The sequence below is a fragment of the Grammomys surdaster genome, unplaced genomic scaffold, assembly GCF_004785775.1.
Source record: "Grammomys surdaster isolate TR1022 unplaced genomic scaffold, NIH_TR_1.0 99, whole genome shotgun sequence".
NCBI lineage: Eukaryota > Metazoa > Chordata > Mammalia > Rodentia > Muridae > Grammomys > Grammomys surdaster.
Window position 1 is genome coordinate 17,843,969 of NW_021604578.1, and position 14,815 is coordinate 17,858,783.

The 14,815-nt window shown below is 42.8% G+C and overlaps 1 protein-coding gene across 4 annotated transcripts; it reads left to right on the forward strand.

Annotated features, from left to right (window-relative positions):
* Positions 1-2,329: 2,329 nt before the first annotated feature.
* Positions 2,330-10,734, forward strand: Mrps36 (mitochondrial ribosomal protein S36). Of its 4 annotated transcripts, none has more exons than XM_028784060.1 (4): positions 2,330-2,453; positions 6,549-6,612; positions 8,757-8,944; positions 10,488-10,734. In XM_028784060.1, the coding sequence occupies exons 1-4, from the start codon at positions 2,415-2,417 to the stop codon at positions 10,503-10,505; spliced, it is 309 nt and encodes a 102-aa protein (XP_028639893.1). In that variant the 5' UTR covers positions 2,330-2,414; the 3' UTR covers positions 10,506-10,734. The 4 variants fall into 4 exon arrangements, with proteins under 4 accessions (XP_028639893.1, XP_028639897.1, XP_028639895.1 ...); XM_028784064.1 differs by having other exon boundaries at positions 8,763-8,944; XM_028784062.1 differs by lacking the exon at positions 10,488-10,734 and adding an exon at positions 9,676-9,965 and having other exon boundaries at positions 2,347-2,453; positions 8,763-8,944.
* Positions 10,735-14,815: the final 4,081 nt, after the last annotated feature.

The window sequence follows — 14,815 nt, forward strand, 5'->3', positions numbered from 1 at the left end:
GGAGGGAGGGAGGGAGGGAGGGAGAGAATGAGAACTAGAGTGAGTCATAGGTCAATCTCTTGCTTTGGAGATAGGATCTCTCACTAACCCGGAACTCACCTGATTGGCCTAGGCTGGCTTGTTTCTGCCTAGCACTGGATTTACATGTGCACACGACCACATCTGCTCTTTTAATGACTTGTAGGAATTGAACTGGAGTTTTCATGCTTACATAGCAAATACTACTGGCTGAGCTATTTCTTGGCCCTGGCGGGGCGTGGGGTGGGGAGGGACGACCTCAACAGCCACCATAAAGAGGAGGGGGGAGAGGATAGCATATTGGATGTGGTTCCCCCTTCCACTGTGTAGATCCTAACTTGGGTTACTCACTGGGCTTTCCCAGGCACGTTTTCCCGATGAGTCATCTTACTGGCCCTGTTTTTTTGTTTTTGTTTTTTGTTTTTTGTTTTGTTGTTTTGTTGTTGTTGTTGTTTGTTTTTTCGAGACAGGGTTTCTCTGTGTAGCCCTGGCTGTCCTGGAACTCACTCTGTAGACCAGGCTGGCCTCGAACTCAGAAATCTGCCTGCCTCTGCCTCCCAAGTGCTGGGATTAAAGGCATGCACCACCACCGCCCAGCTTGGTTTTGGTTTTTTTTGAAACAGGGTCTCATGTTGTCCATGCTGACTTTGAACACACTCTGTGGCCTCGAACTTCTGACCGTTCTACTACCACCTCTCAAAGATTGGAATTATAGGCTTGTGTCATTAGTTACATTCATTTTATTTGGTGGTACTAAGGATAGAACTCAAGAGCCTTGGACATGCTAGCCAAGTGCCGTAGTACTAAGCTATATTTGTATCCTCTAAACACACTTGGACTGTCTCTTTTGGCTTGGTTTATGTGTGTGTGTGTACTTACATGAGTGTACTGGTGTGTACCCATACGCACACCCCACCCACCCACAAATGGTTGTGAACTGTCATGTGAGTACTGGGATTTGAACCTGGTTTTTCTGAAGACTAACTGTTCTTTCCTGGTGAGCCATTTCTTCAGCACCCTCTACCTCAGGCTTTTTTGAGACAGGGTGTCTTGTTAAACTTGGAGCTTACTATTTCAGTTAGACTAGCTCATTAGCAAGCCCTTGGGATCAGTCTGTTTCCCCTCCCCCTCAAGTAATGGGGTTACAGATTTCATGCCTGGTTTTGAGTGTATGTAATATATATACGATGAATGCATATGTCAGGGGTGTGCGTGTGTCCATGCATGTCTCCTGAGGTCAGAGAAGGATTTCTGTATTGTTTTGTCACTCTCTGCCTCATTCCTTTGAGACAGGGTTTCTCACTGAAACTGCAGGAAGGAAGCCAACTAGCCCCAGTGATCTGATCTTCCTATCTCCAAACCTACACAGCACTCGGGCTAAAAGAAACCAATAAAGATGCAGAACACACATTTCACACACAGGAATCACATAAAAACACAAAACCAGAATCCATATTATATATGCAAAGGATATGTACGGTTGAAAGAAAAAGGGTCCTGAGTTAACGTTATGAGACAAAGGACTCCCAGAGATGCTGTAGAGTTCATTTTGGGTTGTCTATTTACTGCTTGGCATGGGGCCTACCCTTAAGAGTGGTTTGTTTTCCCGGTGAGACTTCCTTGAAGAAAATCAGTTTTTCATTTGGGAGTCGCTGTCAACTGGAGATAGATAGCTTTTGGGTTAGGGATCGGGGCACGTATGCACTCTTTTTCAGCTCGAGGCCCCTATCTGGTGCATTTCCTATGCATGCTGCCACTGTCTTTGTAAGTTTCTATGTGTGCCAGCCCTGCTGTATCTAAAAGCCTTGATTCTTTGGAGCCCTCCATCCATCTCCTGTGTCTTAACACTTTTTTTCCTCCTATTCTTTTGCAGAGTTCCCTGAACCCTGAGGGGAAGCATTTAATGGAGATACTCCTTTTAAGGCTGGGTGTTCCAAGGTCTCTCATGATGCATATTGCCAGGCTGTGGGTCTGGGAATTTGTTTCCATGTGCTGCAGGGAAAGACTTCTCTGAGGATGGGTGAACAAGAGAGGGATCTATGTAACTCCCAATAACAATTTTAATAAAATTGTTCGTGTTAGGAAGCCACAAGAGGTGGTTTCAGATTAAATTTTGGGCTGTACTGAAATTAGAAACTGGCTATCTAGGAGGGAAATGGTCCTTAGATAATTTGGGATGATAAACAAAACAGTTCAACCGGTTGCTGCACAACGTAGTAATAGAAAGGCCAGAGGTGAGTATCTGGGCGGGAAGAGAGGCGGGGCGGACGCAGAGGGGTGGAGCTGGTCCTTATAGCTCCTCAGTGACATCACACAGGCTCCGCCCCACGCTGCCCACTCCTGATACTTCTGCCGCTCGCCTGCGCCCCGGAAGCTGCCCCTGCTCGGGGGTCACGATGGGCAGCAAGATGGCTTCCGCCACCAGGGTCGTGCAGGTAAAACCTGGGCCGCTCCCGCGCTTGGAAGGGAGGGAGGGATGGTGCAGACTCAGCGGCAGCGCCGGGAGGAAAGGCGGTGCCAGAGAATGCGTCGCGACCGCGGCCCTGAAGAGGGCCAACCGGTGTGTGTGCCTGAGAATGGAACCTCGGGCTCCTGGTGGCCGGGAGTAAATAGGGTCTGGCGCCAAGGGTTCGAGGCCCGCGGCGGGTGGTGGCCTCTGGTAGTGTCGGCTCGCGCTCGTCGGAGGTCCGAGCATTCCCCAGCACCTCATTAGCCCTAGTAGTCTGCGGACTACGCTGCCCTCCAGCAGTCCGGCCAATCGCCGTTTAATATTGTCCGTGATGTTCTCCATCCAGCCAATCCGGAGGAAGGCCGTAGCGGGGCGGGGAAGGAAGCAAATCCTGGATCTGACCTGGTGTCACTTCAAGGACTTGGGAATGGCCGGATAACCGGCCCCTTGGGCTACTTCCTCACCTTTGAGCTGGTTAGATCTGATCTGTTCAGGCTCCTGCTTAGAGATGCGGGAGTAAAATACCATACTATTTACGTTTATTACTAGTATGTATGTTTCACGGTTGGTTTGCCAAGCCTTTCTCCACTATGCTTAGATAGACAGCTATGGTTAACATTGCTAATCCACCCATCCACTACAAACTCCTGACAGCTTTTGTAGCTGCTTCTCCAGCTGTGGTCTCTAAACAGGAGAGGAAGTTCGTCAGTAGGTGGGCACAGCCTTTGTAATGAGAGAGTTTTTAAAATTCTGAACGTGGAGTATTTTCTGATTAATCTTCATTTTTGCTATGTGCTTTCTTTTGGGGGGGGGCACGAACACATTTTCGCTTGAAGTTGTCTGAATGATGATCCTAGACCTTTGGAACCGTTGCAATGAATAACCCTCAGTTACTCATTCCGTTGGTAGGGACCGAGCATTGAGTACGATTCTGCAAGTACAGAATAGCTGACAAAGTCTGTTATCCATCCAACATAACCTCATTCATCAGTAATGCGTACATAACTCAGTCTGGAGTGGAGAAAGGAGCAGACATGGTGGCACACACCATCCATCCCAGCACTCAGGAGGCAGAGGCAGACAGATCTCTTGTGAGGTAGAGGCCAACCTGGTCTAGAGAGTGAGGTACAGCCAGAGCTCTGTAGTAAAACTATGTCTCAAGAAAAAAAAAAAGTTGGTGTGTATGTAGGAATTGATATAGGAAAAGAATATAGTCACTGGAGTGATAAGTGTATGAAGGCTTGCTTGGAAATCCTTATTTGTCAAGAAAATACAAATTAAAACCAGGCAGGTACTACACATTCACCAAAATAAAGTGTACTTTCGGACCCAGGGCCTCAGGCATGCAGCCTACCTCTGAACTACATTCAGCCCTTGTTATGAAAAGATTGACAATACCAAGAAGTGACATGGGCAGAAGGCCTTGAAACTCATAATGTCTTTACTGCTGATTTATTATCCAAGAGCGTCTGTCGCTACCTACAAAGTAACTTGTCTGAAAATGTTCTGAATGGACTGAAGTGATAGCTCAGTGGGTAGCATGCTGTCTGCATTGGCACGAGGCGGGATCCCAGCCCCCGACACTGGCTCCACCACAGCCTAGAGAGTGAGAGGTGGAGATGGCAGGTCTCTAGAGCTCACTGGCTCCCTAGACTGGTGAGTTGTGGGTTCAGGGCGACTGAAGGGGATCCCGTGTTGACTTTTGAGCCCCACATGCATGTACACACCACATATGTACACATTTACATGCAGAAACAAATGCACACACAAGCAGAGGCATGGGAATCTGAGTTTGAAGCCAGCCTGGTCTACATAGTGAGTTCCAGGACAGCCAGGGCCATGTACAGAGTCCCTCCTTAAAGAAAGAAAGGGAAAGGGAAGAAAAGAAAGGAGAAAAAAGACAAGGAAAGGAAAAAAAAGAGAAAAATGTAACTCTCTGGCTGGCATTGAGGGCTCAGGGATGGAGGGGACTTGTTTCTGATGACCTTAATTTGCTCACGGGGTGGAAGGGGGGAACGAGCTCTGGAAAGCTTACCCTGTGATGTCCACATGCACACACACAAAATAAATAAGCAAAAATGTTTTTAAAATGTTTATCTGGCTAGGCGGTGGTGGCGCACGCCTTTAATCCCAGCACAAAAAAAAAAAGTTTTTCTAAAATATACATTTCTGAAGATAAAGGAAAAAGCTGAAATGAAGATTCAACTATTTTAATGAATTTATAGGCTTAGGAATTAGAGATATTCTCAGCTAGTTTATATTGTTTTCTATATTTTTTCCAGTTTTTACATAGATTGTGTAGTCAGAACAAGTGTTCTGTTGCTGTTTTGTCATTTAATTCTTTTTTTTTTTTTTTTTTTTTTTTTTTTTTTTGGTTTTTCGAGACAGGGTTTCTCTGTGTACCCCTGGCTGTCCTGAAACTCACTCTGTAGACCAGGCTGGCCTCAAACTCAGAAATCCACCTGCCTCTGCCTCCCAAGTGTTGGGATTAAAGATGTGCGCCACCACCGCCCGGCTAATTCTTTCTTTCTTTTTTTTTTTTTAAAGATTTTCTTTATGTTATGTGTATGAGTACACTATAGCTGTCTTCAGAAACACCAAAAGACAGCATCAGATCCCATTACAGATGGTTGTGAGCCACCATGTGGTTGCTGGGATTTGAACTCAGGACCTCTTGGAGAGCAATTGGTGCTCTTAACCTCTGAGCTGTCTCTAAGATTTTGCTTTCTCAGTAGTAACCAGTAACAGTTAATAATTAGATTAGGTTGAAATCTTGTTCAGTAGAAACTGCTGTATATGCTTCTGAATAGAGGGATAATTTCTTAATGGCTTTTTTTTCTCTTTCCTTTAGGGAGCTGAGTATGAGCTATAATTTAGAATAGCATGGCAGTTGTTGGTTTTGTTGCCTTTATTCAAATATAAATTTTGAAATATTTTTTAAACATTGGACAGCAAACAGAGCAGTTTTGTGTGTGTTTTTGATTTGGTTGGCTTTTTGTTTGTTTGTCTTGTTTTGTTTTTTAGCAAGTCTGTGTAATTCTGGCTGTCCTTTAGCTTGATATATGTTGTCCAGGCTGGCTTTGAACTCACAGAGATCCGCCTGCTTCTGCCCTCCTGTGTGCTGGGATTAAAGGTGTCTTAGAGCAGGTGTTTTTAATTGCCCGATGTTTGTCATGAAACTGTTGAATAGGCGGGCGGTGGTGGCGCACGCCTTTAATCCCAGCACTTGGGAGGCAGAGGCAGGTGGATTTCTGAGTTCGAGGCCAGCCTGGTCTACAGAGTGAGTTCCAGGACAGCCAGGGCTATACAGAGAAACCCTGTCTCGAAAAACAAAACAAAAAAAACCAAACAAACAAAAAAAAGAAACTGTTGAATAGTAACAGAACATGGGAAGTCATACTTGATACAAATCAGGAAATTTCCAGTTATTTCTAACCAACTCTGTAAGTCAAGCAGCACAAGGGTCACATCGTCTTCACTACTTTTACTTGATTATTTTTTATTTTTATTTATATGTATGTATGCTTGTCTGTGTGTGAACCTAGATATTAGATCCCCTGGAGCTGGAGTTACAGGTACTTGTGAGCTGCCTGCTGTGGGTGCTGGGAACCAAACCTGGGTCCTCTGCAAAAGCAGAAAGTGGTCTTTGAGCATCTGTCCAGCCAGTTCATTGTGGATTTTGTTTTGTTTTTAACATTTTATTTATTATTGTGATGTGTATGGAGGTCAGAGGACAACTTCTGGGAGTCAGTTCTCTCCTGCCACTCTGGTTTCCAACTTGTCAGGCTTGCTTGGTAAGTGCTTTTATCTTTAATTATGTGTAAGTGCAGGTACCCAAGGAGGCCAGAGGTGTCACATCGCCTTGAGGTACAGGCAGTAGTAAGCCGTCCTGATGTTGGTCCTGGAATTGAACACGGGTCCCCTGCTAGAGCAGTACAGTACATGCTCTGAACAGAATGAATCATCTCTGTACCTCTGAGTAGTAGTTCATTTTAATGAAGATGTTTAATTATGAAGACTAGTGTGTTGTTGCTTTTGTAGTTAATGAGGTCATGTTTCCCCGTGTCTTATTTTCCTTCAGGTAGTGAAGCCACATGCTCCATTAATAAAGTTCCCTAACAGAAGAGACAGACCTAAACTCAGTGGTAAGTTGTATTTCATTTAGATATTTTTTAAAATGTGCCCATCATAATTAGAATGAATATTAGAGACAGTATTTCTCAACTTTATAATCAGGTAGGTTGTTGGAGTTTAGTTCAAATTATTACCCAAGTAGTATACAAGTTAAGAACTTTTGGTGGGGTGGGGGATATAGAGTCTTTTTTTTTTTTTCTTTTTTTTTTCTTTCTTTTTTTTATTTTTTTATTTTTTTATTTTGTTTTTTTATTTTTTATTTTTATTTTGGGATATAGAGTCTTACCGTGTAGCTCTGGCTGACCTGGGACTGGATATGTAGACCAGAGCTTGACCTCACAGAGCAACTCTGCCTCTAAGTGCTGAGGTTAAAGGTGACTATCACCACGCCCAGCTATTAAGTAACTTCTTATTATCCCTGTTACATTTATTTTAAAGATTGATTTATTTATTTATTTATTTATTTATTGTATGTGAGTGTACTGTGGCTGTCTTCAGACATACCAGAAGAGGGCATCAGGTCTCATTACAGATGGTTGTGAGCCACCATGTGGTTGCTGGGAATTGAACTCAGGACCTCTGGAAGAACAATTAGTGCTCTTAACCGCTGAGCCATCTTTCCAGCCCTTATTGGTTTTTTTTTTTTTTTTTTTTTTTTTTTTTGGGTTTTTCGAGACAGGGTTTCTCTTTATAGCCCGGGCTGTCCTGGAACTCACTCTGTAGACCAGGCTAGCCTCGAACTCTCGAACTCAGAAATCCTCCTGCCTCTGCCTCCCAAGTGCTGGGATTAAAGGCATGCGCCACCACTGCCCGGCCTTATTGTATTTTTTAATAAACTCAAAAAAATTTTTAATATTTTTGAATATGACTGTTTTTCCTGCATGTATGTTATCTGTACAACATGTATGCCTGGTGTCCACAGAGGTCCTAAGAGGGTGTCAGATCCCTGGAACTGGAGTTATGGATTGTTTTGAGTCACTGTGTGGGACCTGGGAATCAAACACAGGTCTTGGAAGCCAGTGCCTTTTATCATGGAGCCATCTCACAGTCCCTAAAGGGAATCTGGAGAGACAGGCTTGGATGATGTGTTTTTGGGGAATCAAACTTGTATCCTTTAGAAGATGAATGTGACCTTCAGTGGTTGGGCTGTCTCTCATGGTAGTCACTTACTTCTTTTAAAACTTTCTTCACTTTATTTGTTCAGTGTATGTGTGTGTGTGTATGTATGTGTGTGTATGTATGTGTGTGTTAGTGCATTAGATCTCGAGTGTACCCTTGTTACAGTGCATGTATGGAGGTCAGGACAGCTTGTAGGAGGAGCCAGTGCTCTCCTCCTACCACGAGTGCCAGGGATCAAGCTTTTTTTTTTTTTTTTTTTTTTTGGTTTTTCGAGACAGGGTTTCTCTGTATAGCCCGGGCTGTCCTGGAACTCACTCTGTAGACCAGGCTGGCCTCGAACTCAGAAATCCGCCTGCCTCTGCCTCCCGAGTGCTGGGATTAAAGGCGTGCGCCACCACCGCCCGGCTGGGATCAAGCTTTTACAAGGACCTGGGTCCAAGCCCATCACTGCCGGACCCAAGACAAAAAAGATAACTTTCTTTCAAAAAGAATATTACAAGTATGTGTGTGTGTATGTGTGTGTGCGTGTTTATACATATAAACATATACATATATGTTTATGTGTATATTTATTACATATATATGTATATATACATATAGTAGTTCATGAACTATTTGAAGCCATGTATAGTGGTACATACCTATAATTTTAGCACTCAGGAGGTTGAGGAGGAGGATTGTTAAAGCAAATTGAGGAATGGCATGATTTATTTATTTAAATAAAGTTTTGTTGACTTAATTTGTATGGGCATTTTGTCTGGATGTATGTCCGTGAATCACATATATGCCTGGTACAGAAGAGAGTGTCAGACCCTCTGGAACTGGAGTCACAGTCAGCATGAGCTCCCTGTGGGTACTGGGAACTAAGCCTCCATCCTCTAGAAAAGCCAAGTGCTCTTAACTTCTGAGCCATCTCACCAGCCTCAGTGACTTGTTATAAAAGATGCCTTGATTATTCAGTTGTAGATAAATAAAAAATTCCCATGTAAAGATGCCTGGGTAATTCTCTAACTAGTATTTTTGTTTTTAATTTGAGCCTCAGAAGCTCTGGGATCTGCTGCACTACCCTCCCACTCTTCTGTAGTTTCACAGCATTCTAAAGGAAGTATGTCCCCAGATTTACTGATGCATCAGGGGCCACCAGACACTGCAGAAATAATAAAATCATTACCTCAGAAATACAGAAGGAAACCGATGTCTCAAGAGGAAATGGAATTTATCCAGGTACGTTGTTGTTCTCTAGCACAAGACTGTGTAGAATGCCCATGACATTTTGGGTTTGCAGTTTCCTCCCTTTGTTTTGTCAAATGGGATCATAGCTAAGGGAGATGAAGAGACAGGCCAGGGTGCAAATCACAGTTGGGACCATCAGTAAGTATGGAGGATATCTTATTTTACTGCTGTGAACAGACACCATGACCAGTGCAACTCTTATAAAGGACAGCATTTAATTGGGGCTGGCTTACAGGTTCAGAGGTTCAGTCCATTATCATCAAGGCGGGAGCATGGCAGCATCCAGGCAGGCATGGTACAGGTAGCGGTGAGAGTTCTATATCTTCATCTGAAGGCTGCTAACAGAATACTGACTTCTAGGCACCTAGGATGAGGGTCTTAAGACCACACCCACAGTGACACACCTACTCCAGCAAGGCCACACCTCCTAATAGTGGCCACTCCCTGGCCCAAGCACATACAAAACATCACAGAGGACATATGAAGAAACAAAACCATACAGAGGGTTTGAGATGTAGCTCATTAGTAGAACTCCTGCCTAGCATGTGCCAAACCCTGGGTTCAGTCTCCACAAAACATAAAACCTTATGAAAAAAAAGCCCTTTGGGTGAGAGGTTTGTAAGTTTTCAAAGTATAAAGGGCTTCTGAGACCATGGATAAATTTGAGGGTAACTTATGTCATCAATTATCTTTTTTTCATTTATTTTTTTTTTTTTAAACAGGGTCTCTCTATACAGCTCTAGTTGTCCTGGAATTTGCTAAGACCAGGCTGGCCTCAAACTCAACAGAGATCTGCCTGCTTCCGTCTGCCACATGCTAGGATTAAAAAGTACACCACCCCACCCAGCTTTGCCAACAGTATTGAGTCCTTTCTAGATCTGAATTTACAACAGTTACCATAAGAGCCTCCAAAGTATGCTAACTCTAGATTTTCCCCTCTGAGACAAGGTTTTTCTGTGTAGCCCTGGCTGTCCTGAAACTTGCTGTGTAGACCAGGCTGGCCTTGAATTCATAGATTCCACCTGCCTCTGCCTCCCTAGTACTGGAAGTGGAATTAAAAATGTGAGCTACCACCACCTGGCTTCTTCTTCTCTCTCTCTTTTTTTTTTTTTTTTTTAAGTCAGGAGCTGGAGGAATAGATGACTCAGTGCTTATGAGCACTGGTTTTTCTTCCAGAGGACCTGGGTTCGGTTCCCAGCACCACATGGGAGCTCACAACTGTCTGTTATTCTAATTCCAGGGCATCTGATCCCCTCTCATCTGATATTTTATGCATATAAAAGTAAAATTAAATAAATTATTAAAGAATCATAATCAGTTTAAAAGAATCAAAAGCTGTTTGGGATTGGTGGCTTATAACTATAATCTTAACTCAGAAGGTTGAAGCAGGAGGATTGCCATGATTTCTCAGAGGCCAATCTCGGTTACAGAGTGAGACCTTGTCTCAAACAGCCAGAGCTGGGAGATCACTTTTTATTGTGCAAACAATGGCCAGTTTTGTACTGACCTCATTGCTTTATGCCTCTCTTTTCAGCGTGGGGGTCCAGAGTGATCGTCGTGGCTGCTGCTTGTCACCAGACAGAAGGATTAGCTTTACAATAAAGGACTTCCACAATGTCAAATGAAAAGTCATATATTAAACAACCTTAATAAATATTCTGTAAGCAGAATGAAGTATAGAAACTCCAGGTGGTCACTTGTATCTCCTGCGTTATGTATCTTGGTCAGCTTCCCCACAAGCTGACCTGTAAACTTATTAAAGTCTACATTTTTAAATACTAGCCTGTTAACTCACTCTTGATTATGAAGTGTTCCCAGTGATGAGTTATTGAAAGCACATAGTCTCTAATAAACGTCCCCTTTTCTGTTGGTTTAGATGTAAAGATAATTTATGAAGGATAATTACTGCTATAAGGAAGTTTTTCCCCCCTGAAATTAGATGAGGATCAGTGAAATATTTCCATTGTTAATTCTCTGATTTTTTTTTTCACTTATAAGGTTATCTGAATATAACTGATGTGACCATACCCTATTCCAAGTAATAAAAATGCAATTTAAATAAAAGCTGGCAGTGGGATTAAGACTATGAAGAGTAGTTATAGTTTGTAACTATAAAAGGTTATTTGTACCTATATTCAGAAAAAGTATCTGTACTGTAGGGAGGAGGCAGCCTTAGGTGAGTGAAGTGTTTATGAGTGTTGATCCGTGCACACTGAGACGAACGACGGCAGCTTCTTCCATCCTGACATTTTTCCAGCCTGAGATTGCTGTTCTACAGAGACCTATGAAGACTAGCTAATGCCCCCTGTGCTTGTGGCTGCTAAGAAGGCTGAGGTTCTGGGAGCAGCAGGAGAACCCTACCTGATCCTAGCTTCACTGAACGTGTGTCATTTCTTCATTGTCTCACTGCTGCTAGTTGGGTTCCAGAAACCCAGCCCTGTGGGTCATGGCAATGTATAAAGTAGAAAACAATAAGAAAATGAATGTAGCATAGGAACAAATATTTCACTAGAAATTTCTACTTAGTATGTTTGGGAGGGTTCTCGTTCATCTTACTGTTGGGTTGTGATCCTGTTTGCAAATCCTGATAGTTAACTTCCAAGTCTAACTTACTGGGCAACCAGTGACACTACAATGGGTTCTCCTTACAGTGATCTTCAAAAAGCTGACTAAATCCATACTTGTAATGACTTATAGCATATACCTTTTAAAGAAGTCATCCTTAATGATGAGTAGCCCATAGCCAGTAGACGCTAGGATTGTTTACTTTTATTTTTGTTCAGTTTTCCATGAGCTAATCTTGTTTTTTTCCTATCATTCAAGAGTTTATTTCTCTTACAAATTCTGTGCTGTGAATGGGTTTACATTTGATTTTAATAGTAAGCTATTCTAGTAACTAATGAAAAATACATAATTCATCTTTTTTTTTTTTTTTTGTGCCAGGGTCTTACTATATAGTTTGGTTTGCCTACAGCTTGCTGCATAGACCAGGGTGGCTTTGAACTCATAGAGATCCCTGTTCCCTGTTCCTGCCTCTCAGTGCTAGGATTAAAGCCATGTACTTCGTGTCTAGCTATGATTCGTCTCGTTTTTTCCAGAGAAGGTTATTTGTGGGGGAAGACACAGCTTTGTAAGTAGTGTGCTTGTCAAGCAGTCCTGAGTGCCAAGACTGGAGTCTCAGAACCCATGTACAAAGCTGGGAGCAGTTATATACTTATAACTGTACTGCTGGGAAGGTAGAGGCAGGACCCTGGAGCAGTTGGGCCAGCCAGCCTAGCTGAGTTGGTGAGCTGAGTGAGAGACTGTCTTGGAAAACCAGATGGAGAAATTGAACAAGACACCCAACACTGACTGACCTCTGCTTCTGCTTCTGCATATGTCCCCTAAACATACACAACACAAAAACATTCACAAATTACTTGAGGCTGAGGGTACAGCTCAGTGAGCTCTTGCCTAGCATGTACAAGGCTCTAGATTCAATCTTATGGCTTCAAAACAGAAAGATGGATTTCTATAGTCTATGGGTGTTTTACTTGGTCCTAGGCAATGACAAAGGTCTGCGGCAATAATAGCTAGCTAACCACTTTCCAGTCATTGGCTTTACCCCTCCAAAGTCGCTTAAGCCTTCGAGCAGTGTTTGAGTAGGTCCTATCATAGAGGAGGGAACTATGTTCAGGTAGAAATAAGTTTAAGTCTTTCATCTAGTGATTGAATACTGGTTGGCCAGCATTCAAAAGCAGGCCGCTACTAGACTATACTACCATCTTTTTTCTTTTAAGATTTATTTATTTTATATATAGCAGTACTCTATCTGCAAGGCATCAGATCCCATTATAGATGGTTGTGAGCCACCTTGTGGTTGCTGGAAATTGAACTGAGGATGTCTGGGTGAACAGGCAAGGCTTTTAACTTGTGAGACATCTCTCCACCCTATCCTAGCATCTTAATAATCAGTACTTGTATTCTGTTGCTGTCTCCAACATATCTCTTTTTTTTTTTTTGGTTTTTCGAGACAAGGTTTTTCTGTGTAGCCCGGGCTGTCCTGGAACTCACTCGGTAGACCAGGCTGGCCTCGAACTCAGAAATCCGCCTGCCTCTGCCTCCCAAGTGCTGGGATTAAAGGCGTGCGCCACCACCGCCCGGCTCCAACATATCTCTTAAGATTTCTAATTTTTAGAATCATCAATTGCAAAGAGGAAAAATAGCCATATTGACAGCTACTCCAACTCAGAACTTTGGGGTCAGCCTGTTTGTTAGTGGATTTTTGTGTGCTAGGGGTGAAAATTGGTAACACTTTGATGAAGCCATCTGCTTTACCACAGTACCAGCAGACCTTCTTTCTAGTTATAGTAGGGTCTCTTAGCAGCCAAAGGAAACATTTTAAAATATTATCTGGGGCCAGAGAGGTAAAACTACTACCATCAAGCCTGAAGACCTGACTTAAAGTGTCACTGTGGTACCCCTACCATAACCAATAATCACAATAAATAAAATATAATAAAATTTTAATCTGATTCTATTGTTAACATTCTGTGGACTTACAGTGACATCTTTCTTGCATTGGCCTATCTAAAACCGCAAAACACCATCTCCATGGTAAACTAGAATAACCATCATGCTTCATGTTTAACTTTTTTGAGACAGGATCTCACTATGTAGATGTAGATGGTCTGGACCTTTTTTTTTTTTTTTTAATCTTCCACTACAATGAGATGTTTTGTTAAATGATATTTTCAGATTTACAGTAATGTTTGGCACATAGAAAGCAATACATATTTGTGATTTTTTTTTTTTTTTTTTTTTTTTTAGTTGTTTTGAGACAAGGTCTCTTTTTTTGTATCCCTGACTGGCCTGGAAGTTACTGAATAGATCAGGCTGGCCTTGAGCTAAGAGAGATCTGCCTGCCTGTGCCTCCCTAGTGGTGGGATTAAAGGCAGGAAGCATCTTTTGTTGTTGTTGTTGCTTTCTTGTTTTTGTTTTGTTTTGAGACAGGGTTTCTCTGTATAGCCCTGGCTGTCCTGAAACTTACTCTGTAGACCAGGCTGGCCTCGAACTCAGAAATCTGCCTGCCTCTGCCTCCCAAGTGCTGGGATTAAAGGCATATGCCACCACTGCCTGGCTCTTGTGTGGATCTCTTAAATTTTATTAACAAAGGTATTAAGGGGCTTGGAGATGGCTCAGCATTTTAAAAACAAACAAACAAAGACATTTATTTGTGTATATGAGTGCTCTATTTGCATGTATGCCTGCATGACAGAAGAGGGCATCTGATCGTATAAGCCACCACATGATTCCTGGGAATTGAACTCAGGACCTCTGGAATATGCAGTCTGTGCTTTTATATGCTCAGCTCCTAAGAGCAGTTGCTGCTCTTCCAGGTTCAGTTCCCAGCGCCACCACTGCCCGGAGTGAAGATCAATTCTTAAATCCACCAGCGAATTGAGCCCTCAACAAAACCACCCTCTACCCAGCAAACTGGAGCGACTTGGAAAAAAAATACGACTCAACAGGAAACCATTGCTGGAGTTGACAGCTAGGCTTTCAGCTAGGCTTAAGGCGTAATCACTACATAGCAAACACTGTCCCTATGTCTAAAGGCTCTGGATGTTTCTCTTAATTCATTAGTTCCTAATCTTTAGAAGACCAAAGGCTTATTCCGTAGCATTCAGTGGGACTTGGTTTTGCTTCCCTGGGTCTGTTTCTTCATAAATCAGCTTTTAAGAACTTGAGGGTGGGACGGGGAGGGTGGACCAGACTGTGTGAGAGGGGAACAGGAAGGAAGTGAGGCAGCGATCGGGATGGAAAGTGATTAAGTCAATAAATTAGTGGGAAAACAAAATGAAAAAAAAACATGCACAAAGG